At 42.4% G+C, this 15,891-nt stretch overlaps 1 protein-coding gene across 1 annotated transcript in view; it reads left to right on the forward strand.

Moving 5' to 3' along the window:
• The first annotated feature begins 10,348 nt into the window (after positions 1–10,348).
• Positions 10,349–15,891, forward strand: part of FNDC3B (fibronectin type III domain containing 3B) — a 149,599-nt gene continuing 144,056 nt past the window's right edge. The window contains exon 1 of the mRNA XM_041405889.1: positions 10,349–10,490. Within this exon, the coding sequence (XP_041261823.1) occupies positions 10,380–10,490 (111 nt within the window). The 5' untranslated portion in view covers positions 10,349–10,379. The remainder of the gene's footprint in view (positions 10,491–15,891) is intronic.

Raw genomic sequence — 15,891 nt, forward strand, 5'->3', positions numbered from 1 at the left:
TTTTTCCTTTCTGTGGATTTATTATCTGTATTTGAATAGGCTCTGGACACCTGCACCTCTAAAGTTTGGTAACTGGTTATAAAAATTAATTTCTCTAAGTGTAACAAGGGCAAATGAAACTTCAGGCACATGTGACGTGAAGCTTGAAAGTTGGTTTGCTTTCTGCTGCTTGTCTATTTAAGTTTTTTTGCTTGACTGGAATTTTGTCATCTAAAGGATTTGGAAAGTTCACTTGAGCTTCAAGGGTTTAATTAGCTTCATTGGAGCTGTGTGTGCTTGTATCAATAGGGAAATAAAAAGATACATTACTGTCCCTTTTTGATTAAATACAAACCTGGCATTAAAAAAAAAAATCAGTTTGCAAGAATTTACTTTACTTAGCTCACCCTGGTTCTTATTGTTGGCTTGTATGTATATATATCTTGACTTTCCACAGCTTTCTTTCAAGCCCCTTATTAATACTGCTCATACCTGAAAGCTGTAGTATCAAAGTCAATAGGTGAAATATTAGGAAACTTTAATTAACAAAGACTTGTAAGTTATTAATGAGTAACTCCTGTAACTGGGAGGACTGGGGCTGCTGTCTTTTGACTTCACCAGGGTGGGAAGAGCATCTGTCCAGCTGGCACCATGCCTTGAGCCTGCCTTTTAACCAACACTTCTGGGTTTGCTGTAGTTTTAAGTGCTGTTGGTTTCCCAGTTCATACGACAGGCTGTTCAGTACTTAACCATATTTATTATTATCATCAAAGACCAGTACAATTTACGGAGAATAATGAGGATAATTTTCATCTTTCCATTGCCTGAATGATTTGGCCGAGTATGGGAATGAGCTTAGAAGGGTGAGGATTCAAAGTGGATACAGGCCACCTGAGTGCTGGGTGACCCTACTGGATTGTCCTGGCTGTATAAACAGAACTTTGTTTCTCCTTCAGACAGGTAGCAAACCCCAAAGGTTTTCCCTTTTAAACCATTTAATCAATAACCTGAGCTTTCTAGCTGCAGCAGGTGGCACATTCAGCACAGCATTTTCTGTCTGGAGACCCTTTGACTTCCCACCCTAGAGAAAGCAACCCCCCCCAGTCCTCTGCATTTAGAGATTTAGGGTTTTTTCATTCATTGATGGTTTATTACCATTGGAGATAAAAATCTGATACCTGGAGTGGGAGAGGCTTCTTTCCTGTATGGTCCTGGATACCAAAATTACTCAGTCAAAAATGGAACAATGATTTGACTTTGTGTGCGTGGTTTCTTTTTTGCTGGTGAGTTTCAGGTCTTTGTTTAATGTAAATTCCTGTCTATTTCCAGTTAGGAGGAGCCTGCCTAGGTACCATATTGTCTTCATTTTCATGGAGCAGTTCAGAAAAGTCAAGAAATTAATGCTGTGTGAAAATGAGGGATGGTGTAATAAAACTTTTTCTCCTGGTGCTGGAAAGTTACGGAGTGATGGAGTTTGGGTGGTGGGTCTCGGGTTGGTTTTCTTGTTACTAATGTGCTTTAAGCACTTGGATTTTATGAGCACGATGATAATGATGGGCTCAGCTTTCCTCCTGCATGAGAAACCTCTCGGGCAGCCCTGCAGAGGTGCTGCCCCTGTGAATGCCTGCTCCTGAATCCCGGGGTGGAATGGGAGATCTCTGCCGAGCTCTTTCCCACAATAACACAATGAGCCACTTTGTCAGCCCGGAGTCAGGTTAGCGGGGAATGGCGACAGCAGCCGAGTTTGTGTTGCACAAAGGTGTGCTGAGACCTTGTTGGAAATGGGATTTGGTATGCAGGCTTTTCAAGAGCTGCAGATTGATATGGTAGATAGCCTTTTTTTTTTTTTTTCCCCTGCTTCATAGTTTAATTAGGGGTAAAAAAAAATAAAATAATCCCCACCCATTGATTCCAGTAGATTCCCCATTGCACAGGAACTCCAGGAGAGATAACCAAGGTCTTTGTGGTATTATTGCAGAGAGATTATTATTTGAGAGAGCAGAGTGGAAGGGGAGGGTATTTATGGACAAATGCTGTGCTTATCAACCTGTAACCATGATTAATACTTTGGCTATTAAATGGAGGAAGAAAGCAAATAGATGAAGCATACCTGTGCCTTATCTGACTTTCACCTTTGTGCAAAAATGTCTCTTTGCATAGAGGTTCTGCCCGTGTCCCTGGGCACGTTCCTGGGCTTGCAGCCCTGATCTGGGGGAGTTCAGTACTTAATAAAAGTATTACGAGAGTGTAAAGATGTACTCTAGTGCAAATGTTTGCAGGATCAGTTTGTAGACAGGTGTAGGTCTGGACTGGAGGGAGTTTCTCCTCCTCACACAAATGGCTTCAAACGAATAGTACATTACTCCAATTGTGTTTAAACTTACTGAAGGTCTTGCTAGACCGTGTTACTTTTACTTGCCAATTGCTTTTGTCAGAAGCAATGCAGAGTACAGAGAACCTGAAAAGGGTGATCATTTAGTTAGGAAGTGTGCATTTTGTCTCTGTTGTGTAGATTGGCTCCCTGCACTTAGGGGACAAATTTGAGGCCTGGGTGTCCCACATTGGGTGTCCCAGTTTGTGGAGGGAGGGCTATTGGACACTGTCATCTTCCTCTCCTTGCCCTGGCAGTGGGGCATCACAGCTGGAAGAGCTCTGTGCTTTCCTGCTGACCTGTGGAGAGGCAGATGTCATCAGTGAATCACAAAAGTGGTTTGGGTTGGAAGGAATCTCAAAGCTTCTCATTCCACCCCCTTGCCATGGGCAGGGGCACTTCCAGTATCCCAGGCTGCTCCAAGCCCTGTCCAACCTGGCCTTGGACATCTCCAGGGATTGGGCAATCTGTGCCAGGGCCTCACCACCCTCAGAGGGAAGGATTTCTTCCTAATTTATATAATCTAGGCCTACCCCTGACTTGTGATCTTCTAGAAAAGCACAGAGATGCTGAGTGCAGTTGGGAGAGTGTGTTGTACAGCTGGCAATTAAACAGCACCCAGAACTCTCTTAACTCCAATGTCTCTGAGGGTGGACAAGCAGCAACAAATTGGTTTGAAATGTTAATTGCTGCTTGTATTTTTGGAAATGCATGAAGTATTTTCCCTTGAGAAGATAAAAAAAGTTTGAAGGAGTTGCTATTTCAAAGCCAAGTTGCGCCAAAAACAGCAACACCAAAAATATTGGGAAAAAAGTAATTGGACACTGTTGTGCAAGAAGAGTTAAATTCAGCCTGTGGCTGCTTAGAAGAATTACTGTGAAATAGTGTGAGAATTGTGTGCTTGAAAACTTCTCTATTTTGCAGCTACATCCCTCATGAGTCTCTTTATCTGTTGTGATTAATACGGAGGAAGGTGAGGAAAGAAAGGTGTGAGAACAAAGAAGGAAAGGAATATAAATAACAAAAATGACTAACTTAATTTTCAGATTGAAGAAGCAGTACAGAAAAACCCACATGGTGAGAGTGAGTTGTATACAAGTTGTCTCTGCAGCTTGCTCTTCTGCCAGCAGTGCAGGCTGTAGTCGTGGTGTGTTTGCATGTTTTGGAATTGATTTTTCAGCAGTAGATGAATTTGCTGCTCTAATATTATTTGCAGAAGTGAGAATGCTGTGGAACCATTGGATTAGCTTGTCTGCCTGTGGCTCTCTGCTCAGCCATAGCTAATATGAGCCTAATAAAAACTTTGAAGGTCTGTTTCACCCGTGGTGTATTTTATTCCCTTAAACCTTGTTACACTAGGTTTGCACGTGAATGTGATGGCCTTCAAGGCACTGCACTCCCCAGGCGTGGGTGGTGCTGGGAGGAGGGCAAGCTCACTTTTCCTACATGAATTTTCACAAGATTTCCCCCTGGAAAACCAAGGGGAAAAACCCCTAGTGGGGTGAGGTTTTCCTTTGGTCAAAGACTCCTTTGTGTGCCAGGTTGCTTTATTCCAGTTATTTCATCAGAGCTATTATCTGCTGATTAGTTGTACTTGCCTTGTGAAATAAGACACTCCTGCATGATGCAGTTTGACCTGATAGCCCCATTCCTGATGCTCATTTCTGGTACATGTTTGAAGTTACTTGGTTATTCCATTTCTTCCTAAAGTTAAGCTAGGAGCCCAGTTTTTAATAGCTTTTCTGTTCCTGAATGACAAACATTTCCTATGAGTGGTGTGCAGCTGGTTACAGCACAAATTTGTTGTTCTTTAAGATAGTGGAGTTTCAAGCCTGGAAAACTTGAGGTCAAATTTTAGATCTAAATAAATGCAAACTACTGAAAATCTTCATATCATTACCCTCTGGATTGCTGCCTTGGGAATCTAACCAGTGTGGGGAAAAAACAATGTTAACTTTCCTTGATCCCGTGTAGAATTGAACACTGCTGATAATTCCATCTTCAGAGATGGAATGTACCATGCACATTGAAATGTGTTGTTGTTTAAAGTAAACTAGAGGGGAATAAACCCACTGATTAATGACAGTGGTTAAGTTTTGAGAGGATGTTTATGCTTTTCAGCTTGCTGGAGATAGGATCCAGCTACTGTGGCCTTTTCTGTGAAATGGCACAGAGAGCAAGCAGCAGGCATTTCACTGCTTCTTCATAAAATGCCAGTGGATTGTGTGTATGTGTTCCCTCTAATCTGTTTTCTTTTGTCATAACAGATTTTTAGAATTGCATGTATTTCTTCAAAATTGTTCTGAAGAGGCCTGGCTGTTTGGATGCTTCCAAATTAATCTACCGTGTTTGTAATTAAACAGAGCAAGAATGTGTTCAGGTTTCGGTGGCGCTTCAGACGGATGTGATTTAACTAAACTAATGAAGGCACATCAGACAAGACAAATTCCAGACTGTTTGTGCCTTGACCAACCATCTGTGCACATACCTCCAGGTACTGCTCATGTCTCAAGAGGCTTTTCTACATGAACAATTATTACCACTCCTCTTTGAATTGGAGTGGCAAGCCATGGCAGGAGTCTCTTGAAAGCAGCTATATTTACCACTCTGCTTTTCAGTGAAAAAATATCATTGTGTTATGTATGTTTTAATTAATCCTGAATTTAGCCTGTGCTGTACAAAATGCAGTAGGCAAATGGGGCAGTGTGTAATTCTCTCATCTCTTGCACATGAATTCCAGCATCAGCAGGAATGTGCTGCGGAAGGAGCACTCCTCATTCAGAGCCTTCCTGGTGGGTTGTAGATCCATATTAAATTCTTAGTCTCTCAAAATATGTGTGTACAAATAAGACTGTGTGTACATGTTCTCCTTGTACATACTAGCAATTTTTTTCCTATTTTTCTTTCTTATTCAAAATTACTCGGGACAACCACCCATTTTTTCAGTTAGAATAACCAGCAGTAACATGATTTGACATGCCAGACTTTGATAGGGTTCTTCAATTGCACATACAACGTCCTGGAAAATAACAAATGTCAGGACTATTTCTCTTTATGGAAGAAGAAAAAGATATGCTGCAGGTAATGGCATCTGTGAATACTGAATGATTTTTTTTTAATTCTCATTATGTTGTACTGTATATCTTTTCCAAAGTGAATTTTTGTCTAGAAATATTTAAGTCTTCCCTGTTTTCAGGGCATGGTGTTTATAAGGATGTGTTTGACCTCTCAGTGTGCCAGGTGGGACTCCCTCTGACATAAACCTATGATTCCATACATATTTTTTAACCATAGCAAAGCCCTTTTAAGCAATTCCTCCTGCCTCTTGTCCTGGTTATAAGAGCATAAGTGTTTGAGGGTTGGTGCAGTGCAGTGGATGGGAACCCTCCTGTGTTCACATCAGCTGTGCCGGCCGTGCTGGAGGTTTTGGGCTGGCCATGCTGTCAGGATGTGGTTTGGAGGATGCAGATCAGATATCACAAATCCTTTTCTTTTTGGGTCAGTGAACTGCCAATTTCTGGACACCCTCACTGCAGAACCTGGTCTGCCAGAGAAAACGTCTGGCTGGGGTCAGAAACAGTTGCCTTGTGACTGCTGGTCAGCAGGGCATTTATCAACAGGCTTTGGCTTTTGATAACACCAGAACTGGCTTGGCCCATGCTTGTGAAGTACTAAGGAAGCTCCTGCTGGGTTGGATTATTTCTCTGGCCAGTGCAACAGCCTCTGGGCGAGAGGAGCTCGCCCAGCCCATACAGAGTGGCAGAAGAAGGTTCCTATAGTACATGGATTAAAGCAGGGGTAGAAAGATCTCTGTTGGACTCTGTAACCCTGTGTGTGTGCCGGCTGTGTGTGAACTTTGTCATGGGGAAGTGGTAAGGGTTTGGGGTTTTTTTTTGTTTTGTTTTGGTTTTTCTTTTTTAGGCTGGAAAGAGAAAATCCTTCCATTTTAAGTTTATACTGTGTGCATTTCAAGTATTTTTTTTTTAATCAAGGCTAGGACTGAAGCTGGGGTAGCTTCTTACTCTTTTTGCAGTGTGTTCTATTCAGGCAGAATACCCCTAAATATGCACTGCAGGAGTAAAATGTGTGTTTAGCACTCAATTTCATTTGTGTATTAAATAAACCTGGGTATGTGGCTCTTAGTATTGAAAACTCTCTGTCCTTGCTGTAGTACAACTTCTGTAATTCCAGATGATTGTGATAAAAAAGCAGAACACTTTGTTCAGGAGCTTTTAATGGTCTGCTGCAGGGAAATAAAAATCAAGTCTTTGCAAAGAGCAGTCACAGGACTCAATATTCAGAACTCCTCTTGCTTCTGCCAGGTTCTCTGTGTTCGTCTGCCATAGCTGGAAGAGGTTCTTTGGCTTTGTGAAATACAGAAGGTAGGAAGAAAATCACAGAAAGAAAAATGTTCTTGGCATCTAGCCCTATAAATAAGCATGGGTGAAACCTTCTAGGAAAAGTAGAATTGGGTATCTCGATGTGGTTCACACTGCTTTTGGAATTTCAGGAAAACTGACGTAACCTGTTGGGTCATGTTGTTTGACCATACATGGACACTGGGTTTTAGATAGCTACACTTCATTCTTCTGTGTGCTTTAATTTTCTCTCTAGTGCCATGTGCAACTAATTTATGTATTACTAATTCACATACTGAATTAATTTAAGGAAATGGAGTCATCTCAGGGATCAGTAGAAGGCTGCAGTACTGAATTGAAAATCAAGTTTGCAACAGTAACTTGCAGACATCAAAAGATTTGGGGGTTTTGTTTGGGGACAGAGACATCAGACTTGGATGGTTGTTTCTTCCTTGCTCTACAGCAAAGTGGAAAGCTGTGATTTCCATATTCCTGGAGGAAGCTAGACAGGGAGATGCAGCCTCTCACTCCTTGTTGGCGTTGTTGTAACCTGTCCCAGCCAAACCTAGGGAATGTAGACGCACAGGAAATATCTTTTTTAAATTTAAATATAGTCAGCTTTCTAGACAAAACCCCAAATTTGAGTTAGTACCTGAAAAAAAGGGCTGTGGGTTAGTTCATATTTGGCAGTTCATATTTTAGCTAAGGAAGAATTCTCATATCCTGGAATGTGACCTGGCTCTTTGAGTCGTGTCTGGTGTTTTCTTCTATCGATGTTCCCAATTTGCAGGAAAAAACCCAACCGTATTCAAACCTCACTTTCTTTGTATTACTCAGCTTTGCATCCCCTGAGGGAGGAGGAACACTGGGCTATAGGAGGGGTGTGAAAGCACAGCTAATAAATCTGTTTTTAAGTAGGATGGATGAACAAATAAGCTCAACAAGTGTGTGAGGCCGGTGTTTCCAAAGGGTTTGGCTTTGCAGTGAAGTCTGCCAGTCTCATGGTAGATGTCTTCACTCTTCCTGGAGTACATCTTTGTGAAACACTGCCAAAAACTCCTGCCAGTGGCTGTGCCTTGTAGCTGCTGGTGTCATCTCTGGTGGGGTCGTACCAGACCTGACAAATAGAGGAAGCCTTTTTTTTTATGTTTTCTTTTTTTTTTTTTTTGTTTTCTCCTTTCAAGTGAGGCAAGTGTAGACACGGCTGTAGTGACAAACCATTAATAAAGCAAAAGGAATGTAGCTGCAACACTTCAAATAATGACACGTAGCAAATAAATGTCAACATATCCGTTGTGCCTGGAATGGAAATATTACTAGGAAAATGTTGCTTCAAGCTACGGTATGGGTTTTTTTCCACAAGAAAATAGTATCAGTGTGATGTTTAAACTGTTAAAGATTGGCTTTTGGATTCAGACTAAATGAACATGTCATTTGTTTGGGGCTTGGGGCTTTGTTTTATATGGTTTTAAAATAGTTTCTATGAATGTTTTGTTCTTTACAAATGAACTTTAAATGTGAATATATACATTCACACACACAACAACTATAGGTGCATAAATAATTGCATGTATAGCCAGAATAGTTGGAGGTACAGCTGGCTGTTGACTAAATCAGTCTGTTTCCTGAAAGCTGTTCATTATTGGGCTCTTTCAGTCCTTTTCTTAATCCCAAGCATTTAAGAAATGACTCAAAACCTCACATATTCTCTTCTTCCTTGGTAAACAAAGAGAACCCCAAAAAGTGAAGTCTCACTGCCCCACTCCTCCTCCTTCACCCCCAAATCCCTACACCTGTGAATACTGTTGTTGCACTTGGATGTTTCTCAAAATTAAAACCTGAAACTGTGAAGTAATGAGAAGCAAAAGCTTTAGGAGGTACCATCCTAACAACAACTGTGTCTCAGGCTTCTGGAGAACTTCTGTCCTGTAATTGAGTCTTGGATAAAAGGATGGATTTAATTTAAAGGTGGATGAAAATACATTGCCTCTGTTTGTCTTGGTGAAGTGATGATTGGAAAAGTGGTGTCTTCTCACAGATGAGAACAGTGGAAAGAGCTGTGAGAGTTGTGCTAAATTTGGTACTGAGTTAAAATGCTGGTCTTGAGTTGTGTGGCTGGAGGTCACATTGCCAGGTTTGCACATCTTCTGGAAAACAGATGTACTTACAGTCTTCTGGTTCTGCTTAGATGTGAAGGGGCCTGTTTGATGACAGTGAAAAGATAAGACACATGTGATTCAATCTGTGTGGGCACTGCCATCACTTCTAAATCACATAAGTGCTTTTCCTCAGGAGCTGGAGGAGCAGCTCTTGGTCAGGCTGATGTTTCTGATGATGAGGCTGTGCAGGTGATGGGATTACAGTGAGCTCTGGAAGAGATTGATGAAAATTAAAACAGTGTATTTCAACTAAACTAATAATTTAGTTACTGAACTAAAAAAAAAAAAAAAATTGAAGTCTAACAGTATTTGGGGCCAAAGGGACATAAGATACGCAGCATCCAGCATCCATGGAATGGGATGCTCCAGCCCTGGTGAGGCTGGCTCAGTCCTTCATCCCCTCTGAAGCAGCTGAGTTAAACTCCTGGTTTATGGCTCTCTAGTTGTGTCCTATGCTCTTTGCCAGAAATTCCCCTTTCTGTACTCTGGAGTGCTCTGATCATCTTGTGCCAGCTGATCACCTATGCTGCCACCTATGAAAGTAACAGGATATTTTTTTTCTAACTTGAGTTTGGGATGTATGCGCAATTATTCAGGATGACATTGGGATTCTTTGGCATGAGGTGTACTAAGGAGGCTGCTCACCACTGGACATGTGAGGTTGGGGACATATGAGGTTGCTTTGCAGAAGTCTAGATAAGCTGTGTGATGAGATCATCCATTTTATTCACTAGAGCTGCGTTATTGCCCCATAAACCAGCATGATGATACCCTTAACACTGAATTAAGACTTGTTTTTACAAGGCAGCTTCTCATGGTTTTACTGATGCTCACGTATCACATCAGTTAGCTGTGAAAGGGGGAGGGTGTGCTGGAAGTGGTGTGTGATTTTTCACAAATCCTTACGTGATGCCAGCATTCTCTGTTGCCCTTCCTAGAACGGGGTGTTCAGAACACTGAGGATGAGCTGTCCCTGCTACTCCAGCAGCAGCCTTCATCTTTTGGGGTGTGATTAAGTGCAAGTCAGGTGTCTGGTCTTTGTTTTGTAGTGGCAGTTCACACTGTTTACAGGGCCCTAGAAAGAAAATAAAGGTGTTTGGCTTTGAAGTGTGGCTGTTGAGTGAAATTGCTGTAACATCTTAACCCTGCTGGTGACGCAGTTCCAGGGATGTGGCAGCAAGCAGGATGGTGATTTAAGAGCAGAACTCAGTGTCTCAGAACCTGCCTATTTCAGCAGTGAAGGCTGAGGTTTATAATTGTGGGAAAGAGTGGAAATCTGGCCAGTTGGTTTTTGGAATTCTGCATAGAAACTTGACTTTCTGTGCTCTTGATGTAACAGTTAAAAGCTCCGTTCAGAGCCTTGAGCTCCCGTACACCACCTGTTACAAAAGCAGGGCTCCTGCTGAAGTTCCTGAATGGCAGAATGACCTTCTGCAGTCCAGCAGGGCTTCTGCAGGCTCTTCAACTGCTGCTTTCTCTTGCAGGAAGTCCGTTGAGGAAAGTTCTCCATGAATGTACGTCACAATGATGATGACCGACCAGATCCCGCTGGAGCTGCCGCCGTTGCTGAACGGGGAGGTGGCCATGATGCCTCACATCGTGAATGGCGATGGATCACAGCAGGTCAGAAACTGCCTGGCTCAAATAAACTCTTTCTGGGTCCACAAGATATTTTCGAGATGGGGAAGATGGTTTTCCATAGCGCTAGGGAGTGCAGAGTGCTTCCTGGGATGTAGAAATCTGCCTTTACGCTGAAAAGACTTGAAAAACAATGATTAAAGTGTACCATTAAATTGGATGTGTTCGTTTGTGTGTGTGTTCATTGAAGTGAAAATAGTGGAATTGAAACAGTGGCTATAAATGCTGCATATTTGAGGGCTGTGCAGGAAGTTAGTCTTATGATTTACTTGTGCTCACTCTTGTCCAGACATCTTAGTAGCATTTGTGGTGAGATTTTAAGATTTTAAAAATGCTGAGATGAGGAAAAAAATGGAAGTAAGAAAAGAAATGGAGAATAGCAGTAGTATTTGCTATTCTTTGCTTACTTCACTATACCCTTCTCAGCAGGCCTGTGCTTCATTATCAGAAGCAGGTGTGGATTTTGAGTGGGTTTTTGACCAAAGGCAACTTTACAGTTGCTTTTATTTCTTTTTCTGGGAGATACTCTCTAATAAGCTTAATCAGAAGTTGGTGGAATGATCATGAGACCACAGTGATGCCTTCATGTCACCATACAGCGTGGAGGTTCAAGCTGGTGGGTGACAGGTTCCCAAATATGTCATCTGGGGTTAAGGGATCTCTTTGGAGAACATCTATCTACCCTGGAAATATTTTTGTGTTGCTCGATTTGGTTCTCCCCTTAACGTGAGAAATTTCAGCAAAGTATTGTAACAAAGGTAGAAGCAAGCTGTCCTTCTTGAGTCAATATAAAAGGTCATTCTGTTACTTGTTCCCTGGATAATTTGTTCCTCCTTCCAAGCTGTGTTTTGAGTTAGACCAACCTCAAGAGGAAGAATAATATCTGCTTTCCTGCTGAGCTTCTAAGTATTTTTAGTTATCTGAAATCTCATTATGATGTAGACTTTCATTGTTGTGATTAGTTTGGTTTTGTTAAGTCATTTTTGCGAAGTGTGCTTTGACATGAAAAAACAGAAAGGAATGCTTTCAGTGGCTGTATTTAACAAATCCAATATTAGTACACTTAGATGAAGGAACAATCTTATTCCTACTGGAAAGGATAATTGTTCTTTAAGTACACACTTTTTTCCTTGCTGGAAACCACTTATCAGGTCAGACTGTCCTGTCAGTGTGTCCTTCTGTATTACAGAAAGAATAAGTGAAATCTTCTGAGCCCTCCTTTGAGATGGTGCTCTAAGCCCAGTCCTTCCATTTCCCCATCTCTGATTCAGCAGCCTGGCTTGGCAGATGCCTCTGTTGCCCTTAAAGTAGTTTCTCATGTTTCTAATGTTGTGCATTAAAAAGAGTTGCAGGTGCACTGGAAGCTCATTGCTTCTTGCTTTTGCTGTGTTATGCAAGCACAACTCAGAACAGTTCTGGGCCAGGTCCCTCTTCTCTGTGCTTGCTGGATGATGCTTTTAGATCTCATCTCCTTGTTTCTTGAAGTACCTGTAGCTGAAATACCAGTTTTCCATGAGACTTTTGGGTTCTAGTCTGGATGTGCCCTTCTCTGTTGCAAAGCTTAACTACCTCTATGCTTTGTCACTTTCATTCTATTCCTGAAGCTTTAGGTGATGTCTTCGCTTTTTAAAAGTACAGTTCTAAAAACGGAATTAAACTGGAATAAATGCTTTGTTTGATCTTTGTAAATGAACTATGTTAATTTCTCTTAACGTGGTTTGTTGTAACGTGGAAACAAGTGTTAAGTGTTTGTTGAAAGAGATTTATTTTAGTTTCTTCTGAGGTGGGAAGAAGCTTCAGGATAGATTCACACAGGAATGACTTCCTTAAGAAAGATGGTTTATATGACTCCATAAATAGGTTCTAGCTTTAGGAGGACACACATTTACAGGGTGTAATTACAGTCTCCTTTAGAAGCTGGTGGTGAGAAGGCATCACAGCAGAGCTGGTGGAGGAGGAGGAGTGTGGAGTTTTCCAGGCTGCAGCGTGGCCAGCAGGCAGGTCAGTGCCCCGTGCTTTGGGGCTGACAGAATGGAGGCTCTGATGGGCTGCTCTGGGCATTCTGGCTGTTGCTCCCCCTCATGTGTTACTGGATTTGTGGAGCCTCAGCTGTGCCAGCACCACAGAGCTGCATTAGGAGCTGTGCCTGGAAATGCTGAGCTCCAGGGAAAAGCCTTTCCTCAAAAGACCTGTGTTCTTACACACAGAATAAAGCAGACTGGAGCTGGTGAAACACCTTGGCCTTGCCAGCAGCCAGCTGGAGAGTGATGCAAAAGGCAAATCTCAAAACAGGCCTGCAGTGTAAGGCAATTGCATGGGAACATTCCCTTTCTTTATCTTCCTGAGAGTAAGGGCTGCAGAGCTGCACAAGGCAGGGCAAGGAGTGTCTCTGCCTGCTTGACAGTAATCCCTCTCCTCTAGACTACCCAAAATGGCGTTTCTAGCACTGACTTTTTTTTTTTTTTTTTAGTTTCCCACACTTTATTTCCACTACTGCTGTGTTTAATGCTTTCATGTTGCTTCCAGAGCTGTTTCTGCTTCTAATCCACTTGTAACTCCTTAGGGGATTCAGGGAGCAATAATTAACCTTTTGGTCCAAGAATTTCAATGGTTTCCTGTAGGTACTCCACTACAAGCTCTAAAAAGCTTGGAGTATAAAGTGGAGGGGCAGCTAGCTGTGCTACAGCACATCTGTACAGAATGTTGGGCTAATTAGCTGGGCAAGTTTTATTTCAGCTTGCTTCACTCCTTGCACCTGCAGAGGTGCAGCAGGTTTTCTGCTTGCCTGCTCTTTGTAAAGCTGTGTTTACCTACCCTGTGGTTTCACCACTTGGCTGAAGCTTAGGCACTGTACATAGTGCTGTGTGTGCTTGTTCTTGTCTTTTAGGGTCACAGGCTTTAAATGAGGGAGACAAGAGTACAGCTGAATAAGGAACAAGATTTGGTGCTTTCCTGTGCACCTTGCAAACAACTGAAGCACTTTTAACTGGGTTTTGTACTGAGCCACAGCATCTGAGCTGAGCGAATGAACTTTCTGCCAAAACTTAGTTACTTCTTTGTGGTTTCTCGATTTATTAATTTGTTTTATTTTTACTGCTTCTTTGGTGTGTGTGTTTTAAGGTTGGATAAATGAGGAGGTTCAGGATCTGCCACTTGTGGGTCTTGCTGTAAAGAGCACTCGTGGTAAACTGACTGAATTGCTTCATGCCTCTATTAATACCTCTATTTTTTGTCCAGTCAAAAAAAAAAGTTTTTTTGAGATACAATTGTTGAAGTACTCATTTTAAAACGTCAGCTTTGTTGTTCAAGATGCAGCATGTTCCCTGATTTTTCTTACTGAAGAGATGCTGGAAGTGTTTAGCCTATCTGCTCTGTGTGACTGAGGGATGTGTTCCTGACAAGAGTGTTGCACACGGAATGGTGTGACTTCCCTTGTCCCTCCTGTGGGATGCACCTGGAAATTTACTGGGGCACAGTCTTTTAAAGTAGATAACGGAATGGATACGGGTGATTGGTTTGTTTATTTTCTTCTCCCAAAAGATGCAATGCATTCCATAAGCTATGTGCCGTAGAAACTGTAATTACAATAAATTTTAATGGTTTAAAGCATTTGTGAGGAACCTGTGGCTGGATCCCAGGTGTTGCCTATGATGTTGTGCTCCCCAGCTGTATGAAGCATGATATGTCTCATGGAAGGGAAAATTCACCACACAGGAAAATATTTACTGTGGGGATTTAATAAGCCTAAGCCCTGCAAGCTGCTCTTTGACCTTAGTGAGGAAAATGTTCTCAAAAGGGGGAAATACTTCAAGTGAGCTCTGGGGCTGAGTTGCATCACGTGGATTCAGGTGAACGTCATCCCAGTCACATCCCCTGGTGTGAGGGGCCACAGAGCAGGTGATGGCCTGCCTTGAGTGTGAATTTTCTACTGTGGGCTCAAAATCTTGCCTAAGTAAACCAGTAGTGTACAAAAGAGATAATAGCGTATGCCCTTGGTCCTTATCAGGTGGCATTTCTGCCTTTATATGAGAGTGTTTCCCCACAGTATTTGTAGTTTTATATCACAGAGTGGTTTGGGTTGGATGGGACATCTCTTTCCACCCTCTGCCACAGGCAGGGACACCTTCCACCATCCCAGGCTGCTCCAAGCCCCATCCAAGCTGGCCTTGGACACTTCCAGGGATCCAGGGGCAGCCACAGCTTCTCTGTTCCAGGGCCTCCCCACCCTCATAGTAAAAATTTTCTTCCTAATATGCAATCCAAAACTTGCCAGAGTCAGTTTGTTTATCTCTGAACCTGAGTTTATGCCTGCATTACCTTTGTGGGCACTTTTTTAGGCTCTTCCCCTGGCCACGAGAGTTGGATAGTGGGAGCAAGGGAGGCACGAGTGACACGTGCTTGGCTTGTCCTGCAAACTTAGTCTGGACATGCTCTGTGGGATTATAAATATTTATAGTAGCTATGCAACTTCGTAACATTCATCACTCAACAAACATGACTTTCAATGAAATAGAATGGCATTCTTAAATGCAAAATAAATGCAAAAAGAGCTTTATGGAGATAGCAAGCTTTCTCTGAGGATGCAGCAGGTACGGCTGGGCTTTGCCCCCAGGTGGATTAAACTGCTGAGTTAAACATCCGAGTGCTTTTTGGGGGAAAGAAAACTCCTTTGGGGTTGTGCTGCTGACGCCCTGCTCCCAGCTGTCATGTGCTCCAGCTTTTTGGATGGGATGAGGCCAAGGACTGGAAGTGGGCTGGGGTGACCTCGGACATGAGACCACACCCTGAGATGCTGCCAGCCAGCAGTGAGGGCTCCAAGTGACCCTTCAAGTTCTTCTCCTCTCTTGCCATCTCATAATTATGCATACTTGGGAATGATGAATATTGGAAGAGGCACAGCACAATTAAAGATCATCTGGGTTTGTTTTCATTAAAATAGAGATGTTATCTTTACACTTTTTTTATTGCTTTCCTCAGATTTTTTAATTAAAAGCTTTAGAAACGAGGCTTCTCCTGAAGATCCCTTGTGTGAAAAGAAAGAGGGAAGCTGTGTTCCAGGCTGCAAAATATGGTTTTGTTGTTTATGAGGACATGGGGAAAAATAAGTCATGGAATTAGTTTCATATACTTAGTGTGTATAACCAAAAGAAGTTGCAGTGTGCCTTGACATTATTTGTCCCAGGCAACTGGGACAAGTCAGGGGTGTTGGCTGGAAGGTGCCCCATATATAATACTCAACATGTGCTGGCTTTAATGCTTTGACCTCATTTCTGCATCTCTTTGATCAGTGCTGTGCAGTTTTGAGCTCTGGGGGGTTGTGTGCAGCATGGAGGGGACTGGGTGGTGGGATGGATTGTGGGGAGCACCCCAGTACTCCAGTTTTGGG

Source organism: Onychostruthus taczanowskii, unplaced genomic scaffold (genome assembly GCF_017590055.1).
Source record: "Onychostruthus taczanowskii isolate IOZ18803 unplaced genomic scaffold, ASM1759005v1 scaffold24, whole genome shotgun sequence".
Lineage (NCBI taxonomy): Eukaryota > Metazoa > Chordata > Aves > Passeriformes > Passeridae > Onychostruthus > Onychostruthus taczanowskii.